This window comes from Acinonyx jubatus, chromosome A2 (genome assembly GCF_027475565.1).
Source record: "Acinonyx jubatus isolate Ajub_Pintada_27869175 chromosome A2, VMU_Ajub_asm_v1.0, whole genome shotgun sequence".
Classification (NCBI taxonomy): domain Eukaryota; kingdom Metazoa; phylum Chordata; class Mammalia; order Carnivora; family Felidae; genus Acinonyx; species Acinonyx jubatus.
Window position 1 is genome coordinate 101,502,376 of NC_069383.1, and position 19,524 is coordinate 101,521,899.

Sequence of the window (19,524 nt, forward strand, 5' to 3'; positions counted from 1 at the left end):
GAAGAAAAAAGTTCTATTGACGCCTTTCAAGAGGGGGCAGCATAGCGTAAGGACAGGAGAGGCAGCCGGGCTCCTGGATCCGAGTTCATCCCATCCGCCGGCAGCTGGGCTGGCCTGAGTACCTCCGCTGTCTCCTTGGGCTTCAGCTCTCCCCCGCGTTAAAACTCGAAGATCGTGCCGCCCTAAAAGCGTCCGATCCAAGCTAGGAGATAGGCTTGCCCGCGGCTGTTTTCACCACAGCCACCGCCACCAAAATCCTCTCCTTCATCTCTAAACAACAACTGTATCTGAATCCCTAAACAGTCACATCAAAGGATGTGCTCCGACTTTGGAGAGACGGTGCGGACCCGACGGGTGTCACAAGGTGCGGTTTGAACGACGTCCGTTTCGGATTGGCCCGTTCGTCTCTCTCGACGCAGAAACACTTTCTTGCCAGAGTTTAGTGCGTCCCGTCCTGTCCACGTGGATGGTGTGCCCTGGTGTGTTTGTAAAGGTGCCTCGTGCACATGTACACGAGGACATGGAACAGAGGAAAACTCGCCACGGCAGTCTGGGCTTTCCGAAAGAGCGGTGCTTCTCGGTTTCTTGCAAAGTACTGATCTCTGCCCAGTTGTCAGTGAGTGTGTGAGCCCTGCAGTCCTTCTAGGGAAATCCAGCCCTCCCGGAGCCTTCATCAGGGTTCCCTGGAGCGCTCGGGCTGCGACAGCCAGCAGTGCCCTCTGCTGTGTGGTGCTGGCCCGACCCGGAGCCTATGCCCATCCTGCTGGGTTAGGGGCACAGCTGGTTCTGGAGGCCAAGTCAAAGCCATCCCCCAGCCATCTAGAAACTCGGGGCTTCTCTGGGACTGGAGCGGGTGAGGCTGTGGTGGGGGTGGGGGGGGGAGTGCATCTCCGCCAGGATTCTTGATTTCAGCTCAGGTCACAATCTCATGGGCCTGAGACTGGGCCCAACGTCAGGCTCTGTGCTGAGTGTGGAGCCTGATTGGGACTCTCTCGCTCGCCCTCTGCCCCGTTCCCCTGCTCGTGTGCTCTAAATAAGTAAGTAAATAAATATCTGTGGCAAAATCAACTGTCACGGTGTTGGTCTCATTTTGAGCAGAGACACGGATCCTGAAATTGGCAGCTTCTATCCCTCTTTGTATTTGTCTCCTCCCAGATGTGTGTGTGAGACAGGATCAAGTTATCACTGTGCTCTGAATGTAATAAATGACCTAAGTGAATATCAGGGGTGTTGGGGATACACAGAGTTCAGCGTTGTCTCTGACCTGACTTTTCCAGTGGACAGCAGCCTGTCAGGTGGAGAATACAGCCCACAGCGTGAGGCCCCGTGAGGTCTTGTTGTGACGGCTGGGTTCGCTTCGTCCCTTTTTCTCTCCATTATCCATGGCTTTTTCCTTCATGATTTATCGGGCTGAACTCCTAGGAGAAAAAGTCCTGAAAAGCAAGACTGTAGTAGCCAAAATATGGATTGGGGTGCCCACCATTAGAGAAGGGCAAGACTCATTCCCCTACCAAAAAAAGGGGGGGGCTTGATTTTTAAAAAAAGATGTTATTGACCCATTTGGACCAGAACAGGAAACCAGATCCCTCTTGCAGGAAAGCTGTGGTCTGTCCCTCATGGAACTTTGCCACTTTGTAGCAGAAGAGCTCCTAAATTGTAATAAGACATGGGTCAGGCTGTATGAACTCTGAGCTGTACAGGTTATCCTGGTTTTCCTTTTTACTTCATATTGATGAGTCAGCATCGTATTGTTTTTTAAATTTTTTTAATGTTTATTTTTGAGAGATTGACAGAGTATGAGCAGGGGAGGGGCAGAGAGAGAAGGAAGCAAGGAATCTGAAACAGGCTCCAGGCTCTGAGCTGTCCACACGGACAGCAGGGCTCGATCTCACGAACCGCGACATCATGACCTGAGCTGAAGTCAGACACTCAACTGACGGATCCTCCCAGGCGCCCCAGTGAGTTAGCATTTTCAACGATGTCCGACCTTGTTTTCCTCCCAAATTATTGTGTGGATTGTTTTCGATATTCTGTGTCCAAATCCAGAAGTGAGGAAAGAAAGAAGCTAAGAGTTAAACCACAAATATCTGTGGACTTGTCACATATCGCTCTTATTATGTTGAGGGACGCTCCCTCCATAGTCACTTTGTTGAGAGTTTTTATCAGAAGTGGACGTTGGCTTTGTCAGATGCCTTTTCTGCGTCTACGAGGATGATCCTATGACCTTTATCCTTCGTTTTGTTGTGGTGTATCACATGGACTGATTTGTGGGTGTTGAACCATTCTTGCCTCCCTGGAATAAATCGCACTTGATCGTGGTGTATGATCCTGTTAATGTATTGTTAATTTCAGTCAGCTCCTGTTTTGTTGAGGACTTTTGTATCTGTGTTCATCATACTCAATGGTGAAAAACTGAAAGGCTTTCCTCTAAGATCAGAAAAAGACAAGGATGCCCTCCTCTGCATGTTTATTCAACAAGGGACTGGAAGTCACAGCAGTTGGCAAGAAAGAGAAAGAAAAAGCATCCAAATTGGGAAGGAAGAAGTAAAACTGTCACTGTTTGCAGATGACATGATGTTATATAGAGAAAACCCTGAAGACACCATAAAAAAAAAAAAACCTGTTGAAACTAGTAAATAAATTCAGTAAGGTTGCAACATACAAAATCAATACAGAAATCTGTGGCATTTCTATACACTAATAAAAAACTGTCGGGAGGAGAAATTAAGAACATAATCCCATTTACAATTGCACCAAAAGGAACAAAATAGCTACAAATAAATTTAACCAAGGAGGTGAGAGATCTACATGTTGAAAATTATAAGACCTTAATAAAAGAAATTGAGGAAGATAAATATTTCATGCTCATGGATTGCAAGAATCAATATTGTTAAAATGTCCATACTATCCAAAGCAATGTCTGTCAAGATTCCAATCACTTTTCTCAAAGAAATAGAACAAATAATCATAAAATATGTAGAGAACCACAAAAAAAAAAAAAAAAAAAAAAAACAACGAAAAAACACCCGAACAGCCAAAGGAATCTTGAGAAAGAAAAGCAAAGCTAGAGATATCTTGGTATTTGATTTCAAACCGTATTACAAAGCTATGGTAATGAATACAGTATAATATTAGCATAAAAACAGATGCATAGACCAATGACACAGAATAAAGAGCCCAGAAAGAAACCCATGCACGTATGGTCAATTAATTTACAGAGGAGCCAAGAATATACAATGGGAAAAGGATAATGTCTTAGGTAAACGGTGTTGGGAAAACTGGGCCACTCTCTTACACGTACACACAGATTAACGCACAATGGATTAGAGACTTGAACTTAAGACCTGAAACCATAAAACTTCTGGAAGAAAACATAACCAGGAAGGAAGCTCTTTGACGTCGGTCTTGGTGATGAATTTTTGAACCTGACAAAAGCAAAAATAAATAAGTGGAAAGACATCATACTAGAGAAGCTTCTGCTCAGTGAACGAAGCTATCGACAAAGTGAAAGGACAGTCTGCTGAATGGCAGAAAATACTTGCAAATCATCTACTTGGTAAGGGGCTAATACCCAAAATATATAAAGAACTCATACAGCTCAATAATAAAAAACCAAACAATCCAATTATATAGTGGACAGAAGATCTGAATAGCCATTTTTGTTTTCAAAGAAGACAAAGAGGGGTGCCTGCACGGCTCAGTTAAGTATCTGCCTTTGGCTCAGGTCATGATCTCACCGTTCTTGAGTTTGAGTCCCACATGAGGCTGTCTGCTATCAGCACTGAGTCTGCCTCAGATCCTCTGTCTCCCTCTCTCTCTGCCCCTCACTTGCTCTCTCTCTCTCTCTCTCTCAAAAATAAATGAAACATTAAAAAAAAAAAAAAAAGACATCCAGATGGCCAACAGGTACATGAAAAGATGCTCGGCATCACTCATCCTCAGGGAAATGCAAATCAAAACCGCAATAAGATACCACCTCACACCAGTCAGAGTGGCTATTACTAAAAAGACCAGAAATAACAAGTTTCGGTACGGGGAACAGGGAGCCCTCGTGCACCGTTGGTGGGAGTGGAAACTGGTACAGCCACTGTGGAAAACGGTATGGACGTTCCGCACAAGGTTAAAAAACAGAACTGCCGGGCGATCTAACAATTCTCCTTCCGGGCATTTATCCGACGAAAATGAAAACACTAGAGCAAAAGGATATATGCACCCCTGTGTTCATTGCGATGATGTCACTTACGATAGTGAAGATACAGAAACAGCCTAATAACCCATAGATCTGCAGATGAACATGTAAAGAAACTGTTCCTAATATATTTATATTTATACCTGTATAAGCGCAGCGGAATGTTGTTCCGCCTTAAAAAAAAAAAAGAATGAAATCTTGCCACCGGCGACCAAATGGATGGACCTCGAGGGCGTCGTGCAAAGTGAAATAAGTCAGAGAAAGGCAAGTACTGCATGGTCTCTCTTATATGCAGAACCAAAAACAAAACAAAAAAAACAACGAAAGAAACACACACCAAAAAAAACACACACCAGGGGAGGCAACCAGGAAGGAGGGTGGAGAAGTGGGTAAAGGGAGTCAAAAGATAAAAAAGGAAAAAAAAAAATCTGAAAAACCACAGATATCCTCTGGGCAGCCAAAATATTCGAAACATTTTGGCTGCCCATGGGTTGAAGTTTGAGCAATGCTACTGAATAGCAGAGTTCTTGGGCGGTGCCGATAGACCCAGGTCTCATGGACCCTGAGATTGGCCTGCCTGTGAGTATGAACAGTGGGGTGTTGGGAGAGATCTGTGTGGCCCATACAGGGCAGACTGGAGCTAAATAAACCTGTGGTGTCAAAATCCAGAGGTGTTCCAGAGACAGACAGACAATGGATCATGAGAAGCATTGTTGTTGTCCAGGATAACAGAGACCCCAACTTGCAGGGGCCTGGGATGGGGTGTGCCCTGGGCTTCTGGCTTTTTTTTTTTTAATTTTTTTTTTACATGTATTTATTTTTGAGAGACAGAGACAGAGTGTGAGTGGGGGAGGGGCAGAGAGAGAAGGAGACACAGAATCCGAAGCAGGCTCCAGGCTGCGAGCTGTCAGCACAGAGCCTGACACGGGGCTCGAACCCACGAACCGTGAGGTCATGACCTGAGCCGAAGTCGGGCACTTAACTGATGGAGCCACCCAGGAGCCCCATGGGCTTCTGGGTTTCTGCTAAGGCCATCTTACTTGGCTCTCACGAGGTCACGCTTACCAAAAATGCTCACTGGAGGAGAAGGAAACCAACTGTAATGTGACAGAAATATGCTAGATCTTAACAGCAATTTGAAGTCCATGGAATGTAAAATAAAATTTTACGTTTATTTATTTATTTTGAGAGAGAGAGAACAAGGGGCGAGGGCCAGAGAGAGAGGGAGAGAGAATCCCAAGCACCATCAGCGAGATCATGACCTGAGCTGAAACCAAGAGTTGGGCACTTAACCGACTGAGCCATCTAGGTGCCCCAGAATTTCCCTCTTTTAAAGATGAGAAGACGAGAGCATTCCTGCCTGTGTGTGTGCGTTGGGCTGTGTGTCGGGAGAATTGTGTTGGGTTCCTCCCCGAGATGTCAGAGTGCTACAGGGGCAATAGGATTATGGGATTAAAACCTGAAATCCACATGCAACAGGTGACCTGTAAAGTACTTTTCGGGGCGTATTCTGCACAGAGCTTCCCAAAAAAATGCATCTAAAGGTCAGAGGTGAATTCACAGCCGTGTTGAGTGATCAGTCAGGCACACATAGTTGTGGCAAGGGCTGAGGACAGGAGGAATTAGAAGTCCTGAGTCTAGACAGGGTGGAGTGAACAGAAGCGGTTATAGCAGCAGCGTTGTGAAACGCCTGGTCCCGAATGTCACGCTTGCGGGATGCCAGACGGGGCCATGCGTGCTTCAGAGGTCACCACGGGTAGATAGCTGGCAGATAGTTTTTCACAAGCTTTAACAAACCTCCAGGACACGTGCTTGTCCTTCCCTTGCCCTGGGGGTATCAGAGAGAGCCAAGAGGGGCGCCTGGGTGGCTCGGTTGGTCAAGCAGCTGACTTTGGCTCAGGTCATGATCTTGCGGTTCGTGGGAGCCCCCCCATCAGGCTCACTGCTGTCCGCGTGGAGCCCGCTTCGGATCCTCTGCCTCCCTTTCTCTTGGCCCTCCCTCGCTTGCGCTTGCTCTCTCAAAAATAAATACTTTTTAAAAATTAAAAAAAAAAAGTTTATGGACAAGAAAATCTGAGTCTCAAAAATTATCTCAAGGAAGGGAATGATAGTAAACTTGGCAGAACAGAATAGGATTTGAGTCCGAGTGCGGATAATACTGGGCTTTTGCCCAGTGGGTTTCCTTTACATATTTATTTTACTTAACTCTGTTCTAAGTAAGCTCTCCGCCCAACGTGGGGCTTGAACTCACGACCCTGAGATCAAGAGTCATATGTTCTACTGACTAGCCAGCCAGGCGCCCTGCTAAATACTTATTTTAAATACAGAGATCCTGTCATTCAGATAAAAGCTCCCCCACAAGCTCCTTTTATTTATTCTTTATGTTTTTAGAGAGGGAGAGTGTGTGCAAACAGGGGAGAGGGCAGAGAGGAAGAGAGAGAGAGAGTCTCCAGGCTTAGCACCCAGCCCGACACAGGGCTCCATCCCAGGACCCTGGGATCACAACCTGAGCCGAAATCAAGAGTCTGACCCTCAATCAATGGAGCCACCCAGTCATCCCCCACCAGCTCCTTTTATAAAACCTGAGAGCAGAGTTGTCCAGAGGCTCTCAGCCATCCATTCATTCGTTCCCACAAACACTGGCTCCGGGGCCTTCCGTGCACCAAGGAGCTGTCAGGAGCTGGGGAAATGGGCAACAATCGCTGCCCCCATGGGTTCCACATTGTAACGGGAGCGACAATAAGTAAATAAGTAGAACAAAACTACTGGTACCCAGTTTTACAGAAGGTAAACTGAGGCAGAGAAGACTCCAGAGGCACGTCCAAGCTCACGCGGCAGAGGCAGGACTTGAACCCGGACAGCGTGTGGGCTGACCTCCCCGCTGCACAGCCCCTGGTGTGCAGTACACCCTGGGCACCGGTTCTGGGGGGGAGTGTTGGCCGGGGGAGCGGGGAGAGGTGCCGGGAGAGAGCTTGGCTTCTATCTTGTTACGCATTTGAAATCAGAGTGTTGGTTCTCTAAGTCTCTGCCTGCACTAACGCTTACGTGATCAGGTTAAGCAGACCCTAGGAGGGGTAAGGATTTAAAACACCTATGTGTCGGGGCACGTGGGTGACTCAGTCGATGAAGCATCTGACTCCGGCTCAGGTCATGATCTCATGATCTGTGGGTTCGAGCCCCACTTCGGGCTCTATGGTGACAGCTCAGTGCCTGGAGCCTGCTTCCGATTCTGTGTCTCCCTCTTTCTCTTCCCTGCCCCCCAAAAGATAAATAAGCATTAAAAAAAAAGTCTGTGCCCTTTAGCCTGCCAGCCCCCCCATATACACCCAGCAGGCAGGGCTGCTTTGTGAAAGCTCCTAAGTAGCATTGTGGCTTGTGTTTATTTTCGGTGTAGATCTCTGCCACGGAGTACTGTGTTCCCTGGTCACAGCCTCTGTGGCACGCCATTTATCTCACACGGCCCTTTGGTGGTGACCTGTGAAGGGTTCGAAGAAACCTAAGCCCCTTCTTGGCAGCCGGTGACATACTTCTCACGATGGCAGAGACCCTGTTAGAAAGTGGGGGAGGGGGACAGTAAAGTGACCCCCAAATGGAGAAGGTGCTTTGACACCGGGAAACAAAGCAGGTGTCTCCATACAGCTTATGCAGAGGTTTGTGTTTTGTTTTTAATATTTAACTTTTTTAAAAAAGTTTATTCATTTCTTTTGAGAGAGAGAGCATGCGTGCACGGGAGGGGCAGAGAGAGGCGGGGGGAGAGAGAGAATCCCAAACAGGTTCTGCACTGTCAGCACAGAGTCCCAGGTGGGGCTCGAACTCAGGACCCGTGAGATCATGAGCTGAGCCGAAATCAAGAGTCGGACGCTTAACTGACTGAGTCCCCCAGGCGCTCCTCTACACAGTGTTATTCAGGGGACCTTCCTGGTGGGAGATCAGGTGGAGGCCAGTCCACAGCTGCTGCATAGTTACTCTCTGCAAAATCCAGACCTTACGCCACAGCTTTTATAGAGCGAGGGACGCACAGAGTAGGGGCGCCGTTGTGAGATCAGGGGGCTTGCACGCACCTAATCGGCAGCTACCCTTTAATGAGACCTTGTAGCCCCAGCTGAGCATCAGGAAGGGGAAAGATTGTGGCATCCCTGACAGATTCATGGGGGGCCAAAGCGAGCCTTCCCCTGTCCCAGCCTCCCTGAGGTCTCCAAGGGCCCTGGCACTGGCTGTGAGCGAGGTCATGTGAGCAGACATGACCCACCGGAGGGCCGGAGAGGGAGCTCAGTGTGGTCAGAGCTACAGACAGATTCCTCCGGGAGAAATGTACTTCTGGCCTGTGCCTTCCTCTGTTCAGCACCTACAAGCTCGTTCCGAAGACAGGTTCCGTTTCAAAGGAGGCTGATTCACACTGCGGTCTGGTCAGGAGTGTTAAACGAGTCCAGCTGGTAAGGGTTCTTAGGGGTTTCAGAGGTCTGTCGTTTCCTTTGTGATTAAGAAAACAAACCTTTGTGGGGCGCCTGGGTGGCTCAGTCGCTTGAGCGTCCAACTTCGGTTCGGGTCATGATCTCGCAGTTTGTGGGTTCGAGCCCCGCGTCGGGCTCTGTGCTGACAGCTCAGGGCCTGGAGCCTGCTTCGGATTCTGTGTCTCCCTCTCTCTGCCCCTCCCCTGCTCGTGCTGTCTCTCTCTCTTTCTCTCTCTCAAAACTAAATAAACATCAAAAAGAAAAAAGAAAAGAAACCTTTGCAGCAGGAATGTGTCAATGGAGTGTCTCCCACCACAGGGAAAATACGGGCTTTCGACTGAAAGTGAGTGTTTTGCTCAGGCCATTCAAGCCCAGCAGTGGACGTGATACTACAGGCTCGGATGGGCGGTGTGGCACTTGGGTTTTCAGGTCGGAGCACTCCTACACTGAGAAGTGACCTCGCACCGATGAGAGTTTCTCTTTGTCCCCTTCCCCGCAGGGCTGCCTGACCACGCCCAACTCTCCGGCGGTGAATCCGCGTTCCATGACGTTGGGTCCATCCCTGTCGCTTGGCAACATCTCAGGGGTGTCTGTGAAGTCGGACATGAAGAAGCGTCGGGCCCCTCCGCCCCCGACGCTGCCTGGACTGGGGCCACCAGTGCAGGACAAGGCCTCGGAGAAGGTAGGCAGGCGGAGGGCGGCTCCGGGGAGTGGTGGATCCACTAAAAGGACCGGCGACTTCTCTGGAAGTTCCCTGTGTGCCCTACCTTCTGCAAATTTGTGGCTTTAGCGGGGAGAGTGTTTCGGTCGAATCTTTAAGCTTTATTTAGAAGTAAAAGTGAGGGGCGCCTGGGTGACTCAGTCGGTTGGGTGTCTGACTCTTGATTTCGGCTCAGGTCATGATCTCACAGGGTGTGAGATCGAGCCCCACGTCGGGCTCTGAGCTGAGTGGGGAACCTGCTTGAGAGTCTCTCTCTCCCTCTCTCTCTGTCCCTCCCCTGCTCATGCTCACTCTCTCTCTCTCTCAAACATTTTAAAAAAGTAGAAGATGAGATGCCACACTCCTTCACGTGTGGAAGGTAGGACACCTCCTGTGCTCTCAGGCGTTCAAGGCCTGTGCTTGTTATTTGCATTTATTGTGTCTGCAGCATTAAAAGTTGGGGCGTCGTCATGATCGCTAAATGAGAAAATAGCGTGGTTTGGAGCACTGAAAGAAATCTGGAGTTTGTACGGGACAGGGATGATAGGTCGTAAAATATAGATGCCCCAAATAATTCAGATGCACAGGAGAGGAGGGAGGGCCTTTCACACTAAGTCACTTTCCACGTGATGGGACGTTTGCAGAGACCGTGTATGTAGGAAGCCACGGGTGCGAAGTTTATCATCAGAGCAACGTCACGCCTTTGCAAGGGGTTGTCACTACGTGTGGACCAGAAAGAGCCTTTGTCCTCAGCACCTGGGGTCTGCACTGGGCTTCTGTCCTCCCGCGAGTCTGCCGCGGCGTGAAGCGCGATTGGAAATCCCAGGCCCTCCGTTCTCAGGGGCCGGGACTCTCCTTGACCAAGCAGCTCCTGTTCTCGAGGCTTGGGATGATGCACGGTGAAACTGATGTACAGGTTTCATCTTCTAAATGCATCCGTCCTGATTCAGGTGGGGGGAAGCAGGGACAGCACACGGTGTGGCCGGGATGGGACCAGACTTTGGAATCTTCTAGAAGCTGTGTTCTCCAAGGCTGACCGGCCGCGCCCACAGCTGGGCCTGCTCCACATGCATTCCAAGACTCCAGGCCACAGTAAGAATGCATTAGTGCTCACCAAGCGGGGAAGGTTCCCAGTGGCTGGCACCCCAGCTCCCTGGGGGACGGGGACACCACGCTGCAAACGGGGACTTTATAGAACACACGTTAATTCTCTCACAGGGGCTTCATTTCCTGACTCTTTCCTTCTGCCTTAGCGTCCCTGGCCTGTCCGTGCTTCGTGGAGGCGGAAAACTTCACACTGCTGCTACTCTGGGTTTGAACCCTTTTTTTTTGCGTATTCATAAGATGGCTTTTCCTTAAAATAAACTAGAATCTAAGTCTGTACCTCCCAGATGGGACGGTCGGCCTGGGGTCATGGTTAGAAGTTGCCTAAGTGGCTCTCTGGAGCAGTAGTCTTCTCAGATTCCTTCTTGCCTGGTTGTCTGTGCATCAGTCTTCATAAATCTTAATAAATCGTCCTCCGTCCTCACAGGTGTGAACTTCATCCCCAGGTCTCAGAGACCACCCCATTCCGACAGACCTTTCCATCCATGCCTTAGCAATCTGTGGGAAAACCCTGACACAACACGTTTTAGAAGAAAATATTTTGATTTTTTGTGTTTCTTAAGCATTTTCTTTTTTTCTTTTTAATGTTTATTTTGAGAGAGCAAGAGAGACAGGGAGTGAGCGGGTGAGGAGCAGAGAGGGAGGGAGACACAGGATCCGAAGCAGGCTCCAGGCTCGGAGCCGTCAGCACAGAGCCCGACGCGGGGCTTGAACCTGCGAACCACGAGATCGTGACCTGAGCTGAGGTCGGACACTTAACCGACGGAGTCATCCAGGCGCCCCTAGCATTTTCTAATGCTCCTAAGCTCTTCTGAGTTCTCCGGGATGTTTTAGCTGTCTTTTGTTACCAAGAGCGTTAGGTACAAATGCACCCCATTTGGTCGTACACTCGCGGGACTAAATGTGCAAATTGAAACCAAAATTTCTTCCTGTGCTTGTGTAGTGAAATGTAAACCTTTTCTGAGGTTTAGGATCTGAACTTTTTCATAACCCACAGACCATACTTCTAGCATTTAGTACTTTTCAGCCCCCTCCCTCTGGGGACATCAGTTTGCTTCTGACTGGGAGGGATGTTAGCACCAAAAACCACAAGTTCAGCATCATTATTACTTGAAGGCTGTTTGCAATGAGAATTGCGTTTCCTGGTGTTCTCGAAGGTTGATGCTGAACTCGATCAGCATCTTAAAAGTTCCTTCCATCCGGAGAAGAGGTGTTCTCAGATTTTAACATGCTTCTCCAGAGTGGATAAAGTCTGCCCGAGTGGAAAAATGCATCGTAAATAGAGAATCGGGAATTCTGAGTGAAAAATAAATAGTTCTCTATACCCTGAAAAATGAACAGAGTTCCCTCTGAGGCAGTAAAAGCTTCTTACTAAAATCTGTTTTATTTGGCACAGAATGAGCGCAGAAATTGGCTCACAGAAATGCTCTCCTTTTTTAAGCATATGAGTGGCATATGGATTAGATTTAAGTATTTGCTGGGACCATATTTTTCCTTTTTAAATGAAAGGTATTTTGTTATTTACTAATTTCTGGGAAAGGAACCCAAAAGTGTATTGTCATCGTTGTCGGGTAAGAACGTCAGTTCCTTTTTCACCAACTTCCTTCCAGATAAAGATAAGATGTTTGTTTGGAAAACCTTAGTTGTTCCTAACACCGATGTCCTGAATGGAAAGGAAAGGCTTATTTTCAAGGACATGACTAGTTTGGGGAAAGGGGAATGCCTACATTTTCTTATTTTAGAAGAAAATATTTTATCTTTTTCTCTTATCATCTGGTCCGAAAAATTCAGGGTTCCCTTATTCAGGTCGTAGAAGGGGAATCATGTCAGACGAGTGTCGGTTCAGGGGACGCATTGTCCCCCAAATGCTGTCTTTGTATCAGTGTTTGTTACCTGTTTTTATACTCACCATGCGATCGCCAGTATTTGTTATTTCTAAAATACTTTCCGGAGAGACTTTCCCGAAGGGGGTAGGTAGAGCCAGTGAAAGAAATTAATGGTGTCCTTGAGCAAGCCTGTTAGCAGAGAAATTGGCAAGACGGGTCGAGAGACGTGTTATCTTTCCAGAGGAGACCGAATCTCTGTGCCAGACTTTCATCCCTCTTCCCGGTACCTCGAATGTAGTTCTAATGAAGTGGAACATTCAGACAGGAATGATATATATGTGAGGGCACCATACGCTGAGTCAGTAGTTTTCGAACTTAAGCGAGCATCAGAATCACCCCCAAAGGGCTTGTTAGAACACATTTTGCTTGGCTCCACCCTGAGGGTTTCTGATTCAGTAGGTCTGGGGCAGGGCCTGGGAATTTGTGTCCCAGCAAGTTCCCAGGCAAACCCCACTTTGAGAACCACCGCGCCGCAGAAACTCCGCTGCCCCGATCCGCCCGCTCGGTGTAAATATCTCGAACGGGTCTGGAGAGTTCTTCCCGCAGAAGAGTTTCCCTGGAGATGAATGGATCTGTGCTCTGCAATAACGTCTGGGCACAGTTTGCCATAGCGTTAGCTGAGGCCTAACGTTGGATGTTAAGATAAATAAATAGTTCTTGCTTCTTCTTGCCGGGACCCAGGGTGTGTTCGTGTGAGGGACAGAGGGATTGCCTGTCCCAGGTAGGATTTTTCTTCCCGTTTTACCTTTGAGATTCCCCAGGGTCATCACTCCACTCTGCTGTGTGCTGAGACGACCTCACACCTTGTCCTTGGCCCCGATCAAGGGCAGAGTTCTTGCTTGCTGCGCCTACCTGGGGGTCAGAGCCCCCTTTGTATGCCAGGTCTGAGTATCTATCCCCAAGGAGGGTGGTCTCTTGTCTCTTGCACACATGTGCCCCCCTCTGGGCTGTGGATCAGCGCAGATCTCAGATGACGCGTGGGGCCGCGGACACAAGTGCCTGCGTGGGCACCCCCTCCACTCACTCTCTGGTCCTCAGTTTCCTCCTCTGCAAAATGGGAACAGCCAAGGCAGCCTTCCCGGGTACATGATGTAGAGGCCAGACCACGGGCCATGCAGCTGCCTCCTGGGGTTAACATCCCAGCTCTGTCCGCTCTGGTCCTGTGGCCTTGGTGAGTCCCGCAGCAACTACCTCGCCATCCCCCTAGGTGTGCAGACAGCACAAGAGCCCTTGTGAGAGCCAGGCATCGGGAATGGAAGAGCCGGAGGCAGGGAGGACCGGCCAGTGGGAACGGTGGCTCTGTGCCCTGGCCAGGCTCCTGCGTTAACCAAGTGGCAGAGTAAACTTAAAACTCAAACTCGTGGGCGCAGGGGCAGGGGGCCGCCTGGGTGGTTCAGTTGGTTAAGTGTCCGACTCGTGGTTTGGGCTCAGGTCATGATCTCACGGGTTTGTGGGTTTGAGCCCCACATCGGGCTCCGTGCTGACAGTGTGGAGCCTGCTCGGGGTTCTCATTCTCTCTCTCCCTCTGTCTGCCTATCTCTCTGCCCCTCCCCTGCTCGTGCTCTGTCTCTCTTAAAATAAATAAATCAACTTAAAAAAAAAATCAAACTCTGTGTTGCCGTAAACACCAAAGGCGACGTGAAATAAGACCACACCCTCGTGCTGGCTTTGCCCCCATGTGAGGCACAAACTGTGAATACACCTCGTTCACAGGTCCACATTTTCAGAGTTTATTGGGGGGCCGTTGCTCATCCTTTTAAGTCTTTGGAGCCCCTCTTTGAGAGGAACAAGAATAGAATACTGTCCCGTGATCTGTGCTTACGTGACTCAGTTTACCCATTCAAGATAGAAAGAATCCCATAAATCAAGCCTGCCGATATCTGCCTCTTAGAACGCTCTGCGGGTCATGGACAGGCGTATTTCGATTTTGTCTGTCAGTTGATTAAAAACAACTTGTGGGAGTTTTCTAGAAAATGCTGTGTGGTCTCATTTGAGTTCTCCTTTTCCACAAATGCAGAAGAAACGGTTCTTCCCTAATTTTTTCAGTCGGCACATGGTTCTTTTACGCCCGCTTTTATGCCGAAGACAACTCTGAATCCTTTTTTATCATAAGGACAAGGAATTCAAAAAGTATTTTAGTTATCCGGGCTCTCTTTTGTCCTGTAGCACTTGAATTATGGCATTCATCGTGGAAAGCGTTCAACACCAGACAATTCCAGTATGACAGCCACATGTCTACACCATCTCAAGTTTGTTGCATTGGGACTAAAACCACTGGTGGGGACGGCTGTTAAAATGAGAGATCGGGAGGGGCGCCTGGGTGGCTCAGTCGGCTGAGCGGCTGACCTCGGCTCAGGTCACGATCTCGCGGTTCACGAGTTCGGGCCCCGCGTCGGGCTCTGTGCTGACAGCTCGGAGCCTGGAGCCTGCTTCAGATTCTGTGTCTCCCTCTCATTAAAAAAAAAAAAAAAAAAAAAAAAATTTAATGAGAGATGAGGAGGCTGGTGTTATAATCAGTTATTGGTATAACCCAAAAAAGATTTTTCCATGAAAAATGGCTTACGAGTTCAATAAATACGTCCACACCCTGCACTTAAGAGTATGAATTGACCCTCATTCCTTGGATATCTCAGTGCAGCGTTTTGTACTGTGTGAATAATTCGGGCAATCTGTACGCGTTAGAAATCAGGGGAAAGTGTTACTATTTGAGATTCTGTATGAGAATCAGGTACCTAGAATGTTACAAGACGTTGTAACCCTTTGCTGACCGCACCCCCAACGACACACTTCATCCAGAACTGAAGTGTGCATCTGACCATCGCCAAACTCACAGTCCGTTTCTGTGGTGGTGCGTCAGATCATTCTGGAATGTTCCTGACCTCCCTCTGCTTCCCGGTCCATAGCAGAGAGAAGGCCCCAGCGATGTAGCCTCAGGAACCCTTGTTGGGGGGGCGTCCCCGCCGAGCAGGGTCACGGACCAGAGTGGGCTCCAAGCGTATTCTCCTCTCTGCTGTTAGGACTGACAGTTGCTGCTTATTAAATCGCAAGGGTGTTGAGGTAAATGGAAGCCCTGTTCCCGCAGGGCCATTTCCACTGTCCCCCTGGAGTGGGGACTCCTCCGAGTTCCCTGTCACCTGCCTCTTGCTGGTTGTTAACTTGTTTCTGGCAAAGGGGATGATGCCTGGAGACTTTTAAAAAATTATTCTTCGTGGGGCACCTGGGTTGAGTTTCGGACTCTTGATCTCAGCTCCTGTCATGATGTTCCAGTTCATGAGATCAAGACCCATGTTGGGCTCTGTCCTGACAGCGTGGAGACTGCTTAGGATTCTCTCCCTCCCTCTCTCTCTGCCCCTCCCCTGCACATACGCCTGTGTACCCATGCTCTCTCTCTCTCTCTCTCTCTCTCTCTCTCTCTCAAACTAGATACACATTTAAAAAAATTATTCTTCATACTAATCAAAGACCTTTGATGACCTCCAGCACGTGGGTGGTGGTGCTCACATGAGCGATGGCTCAGCCTTGGCCTCCCGGAGCGCTGTGCTGGCCAGAAAGGATTCAGAGTAGAGAAGAGTGGTCCCTTCGATACACCCCGTGTGCCAGGGACCCAGGAGGGGAGGGGCCCCACCTGGACTGATCCCCCGTATAAGATGAGGGGGAAGGTCTGTGGACCCACGTCTGTCCCTCACGTGCCACACCCCCTGTCCAAGAGCCCTGATCCCGAAGGCAGCCCCCTCTCCCATACCCATCTTAGCACCCTGGTCCAGGGGCTCCCACCCGCCTGGGACGACCCACATTGCGGTAGTGGCCTCTTCTTGGGTCCCTGCATCCGCTCCTGCCCTCCTGCCCCCGACACCACTGCTAGAGCAACACTGGTCCAAACACAAGTGGGGGCCCGTCTCCCCTTTGCATCATCACCCTGGGGCATGACCCGAGTTCTTACCTCCGCCCGCAGCCTCCAGCTCTGGGCTCAGCGCTTCCCCTGTGCCCTCACCGCCCCTTCCAGAGGAGTCCACGACTTGTCCTCGCCGCGGGGCCCCGTCACATTCTCCCCTCACCCGCACCCTGCTTGGAGGCCACTTCGCCGGCCAGGCCTCCCTCACCCCTCCACCCGCCGGTCACAGTCTACGCCATTTCCCATTCTCATCTGTGTTTCTTCCAGTGTCTAACCCGTAAGCCCAGAGGCAGGGGACTTAGTGTCTCTGCTCCCTGCCGTGTCTCCGGCGTCTGATGCCGTGCCGCTGTAGCAGCAAGCGTTTATGTTCATTCACTTTGTATTTCCGTGATTCACTCACCAGGCGTGGAAAGATGGGTCCCCTCGAAGTGAAAGACACTGGTTGCAATATGTATGCGAAGAACTAACGAATGTCCTGCTCGCAGAGCCTACTTTAGAAAGGGCGACAACTTGGCCATAAGCCTGCAGAGTTCGCTCGTCACTACGGGAAAAGACGGTCGGTGAGCCCCCCACCAGGGCAGCCTTCTGCCGGATCCCAGAGCTAGAAGTGACCGTATGGTGGGGGTGCAGGAACCGTGTGCGGAGACAGTCATGTCGCCACGTAAATTGTGGACTCACTCCTCACGGCCATCCTGGCCAGCTTGCTCGTCACGATGGCCCTTCGTCAGTTGAGTTGAGGAAACCGAGCTGGTCCAGGCCTCGCTGCAGGTCAGAGACCGCGTAGGCAAGGGCTCTCACCGGCTGCACGTCCTGCACTGTGTGTGGCCCTTCTTGGGAAGACCGGGCCCCGTCCCCCCACCTGCAGAGGCAGCACAGATGAGGTGGACGCACTTGGAGGGGGCCGTGTTCCCTCTGTGACTTGGTAAGAGGCAAACAGACCTTGGAGAGGAAGGCACGTGCGCATTGAGCTGGGGAGTCCTGTGGCCTGGGGACCCGTCCCAGGGTTTGGATATACGTCCCGTTACAAACTGCGAGTAGGTACCAGGCTTTCTCTCTGATGTGGCTGGAGGCTTTCCACCTCCCTACTGTTGACTGCCCTCCACACTGGAATGTTCTAGAATACCACAGGAGGGCCCCACTTCTTTCCCATGCTGCACTGCCTGTCCCTCCTCTGTGTAGGGCTGCAGACTAGTAACTCAGAGCATCCCCCCCACCCCACCCTGGGCCATTCAGGGCATCCCCGTGGCCCCTTAACCCTCCAGGTTACCCTGAAGGAAGCCCCTCCCTCCCTCCCTCCCTCCCTCCTCCCACCAGCTGAGCCCTCTCGTTGCGCAGACGGGAAGGGACTTTGCCCTGGAAGGTTCCCCCCATGGCAGGCCTTTCTTTCTGGCTTCCTCTGTGTGTGTGCCCCTGAACCTGTTTTTTTTTCTTTTTTTTTTTTTAATATTTTTTAAAGATTTTGTAAAATTTATTTGTCTTGAGGGAGGGAGAGAGAGAGCATGAACAGGGGAGGGGCAGAGAGAGAGGGAGAGAGACAGAATCCCAAGTAGGCTCTACACTGTCAGCGCTGAGCCCAACCTGAGGCTTGAACTCACAAACTGTGAGATCATGACCTGAGGGTGAAACCAAGACCCCACCCAGACGCCCCTGTCTCTGAGCCTGTTGTGAACATTTCTTTATGAAATTCAGACGTCTTACTACTCAAACCAGAGACGCACCAAGCACCCCTCCCCCACAAAATGCCCCCCAACCCTCTCCCCCCCCCACCCCGTACCAAAGCAGGTGCAACAGGTGATTTCCCGTGGAAAGAAGAAGCACTTTCCCAACCACATCATCTTCTCCCCCCTAAAGGGCAAAACTTCCGTGATTTATTCCCTGCTGTTACGGTTTCTTTGGGGATAAAAATGGAGCCGTTCTCTGAGGCACATCATCCTGTGCGTTTGGGTTCTGGACAGCAATCTGACTGGCTTGGGGGTTGGGCATTCGCCTCTCTGTGGGCACGATGAGCCATGCCCCGGCATCGTGACTTGGAATGCATTTTACGGCATTCGTGATTTTAAAGTCCACCCGCATTGTAGGGACCGCTCGGCCTTAGCTCTCCTCAGGGAGCCCCTTAGCAGAGGTCAGTAACTGCCACTACATGGGAGACTGCTGGTGACAAGTTCAGGATCCACCACCCCTATCCCCAAGGCCTTGTGGACCCAGCGTATACTTGGCCATCCATTTGGCTGAATCCCTGCGGGGAACGGTGTCTCGATCTCCGGTGCGTCCCAGCCCCACACACAAGGCCTGGCACCCAGTGGCCTGTGAGTGAGCATTTTATAAACAAAAGAGCGAGGGCTCAGTGGGAGAAGAGCCAAGGAGAGCATGGCCTCATCTTCGGGGGTGATAAATGAGTCGTTGTCTCTCTGGGAGGTCTCTGGGGACACACACACGGGGAGATGGACCTGTGTGTTGACTTACACGGTATGCCATCCAGCTGGAGGCTTGGGTGCACGGGGCAGCTAGACAGGAGGCCTTCCGGGATCCGCAGTGATCTTCAGTGAGATGACATTCAGGGGTAGGAGGGTTTCGGCGTCTCCAGTGGCCCCTAGATCCATCACTCCTGTGCTCCCTGCACTGTAGACCCTGGACACGCGTAACCCCAGACCTGGGTCCCATTGAGGCCCCTCGGTGGGCCCCAATCCAAGGCTGACCCTGGGGCCCCTAGATTTCTGGGGCAAGAATGGAGGTGGGGGTGGGGACCTCGCTAAATGGTTGCACCCGAGGAAAAGGCACAGCTATTTTGGAGGTGCTGGCAGAGTTTACGGCAGCCTTAGCCTAAATTCACAGAAGTGTGACGAGGGGGCAAGGTAGCAATGGCCCCATACTGCTCAACCGGAATGACTATGTCTCAACATCATATTTTAAGAGAAAAAAATCTTTTTCTAAACGCCAAAAGAACATTGTAGAAACTGAAGAGTCCGGGGCTTACCGGCCCTTATTAACACAATAGCAGAAATTGGAATATTTAAGCCAAGAAACGTAAAGCCTCACGGGATGTGACAAGTCCCTGTCCTGGGCTGGGGCTGTGTCCACAGGACAGGACGGGGGACCAGCACGTGGGAATTCCAGAATCGTTCGTGTTCGTGGAACGCGGGAAAGAACCTTCCATCTGGCAGAGTTGGGGTGCCCGAGTGATAATTATGAGGAAACCCCACGTGGCAGTTAGATGCCTTGTCGGCTTATGCTGGCCTGTAGGAAGTCAGGACTCCGTCTGGTCCCGCTCTTGTGGGGACTCCTGTCTCCTTTTCATAGATGAC

At 50.3% G+C, this 19,524-nt stretch overlaps 1 protein-coding gene across 7 annotated transcripts in view; it reads left to right on the top strand.

Moving 5' to 3' along the window:
• COBL (cordon-bleu WH2 repeat protein) overlaps positions 1-19,524 on the top strand; it is a 233,230-nt gene that overhangs the window by 113,301 nt on the left and 100,405 nt on the right. For all 7 annotated transcript variants that reach the window (XM_053218692.1, XM_053218694.1, XM_053218698.1 and 4 more), the window contains one exon: positions 9,140-9,322. In XM_053218692.1, coding sequence (XP_053074667.1) covers positions 9,140-9,322 — 183 coding nt within the window. The remainder of the gene's footprint in view (positions 1-9,139; positions 9,323-19,524) is intronic.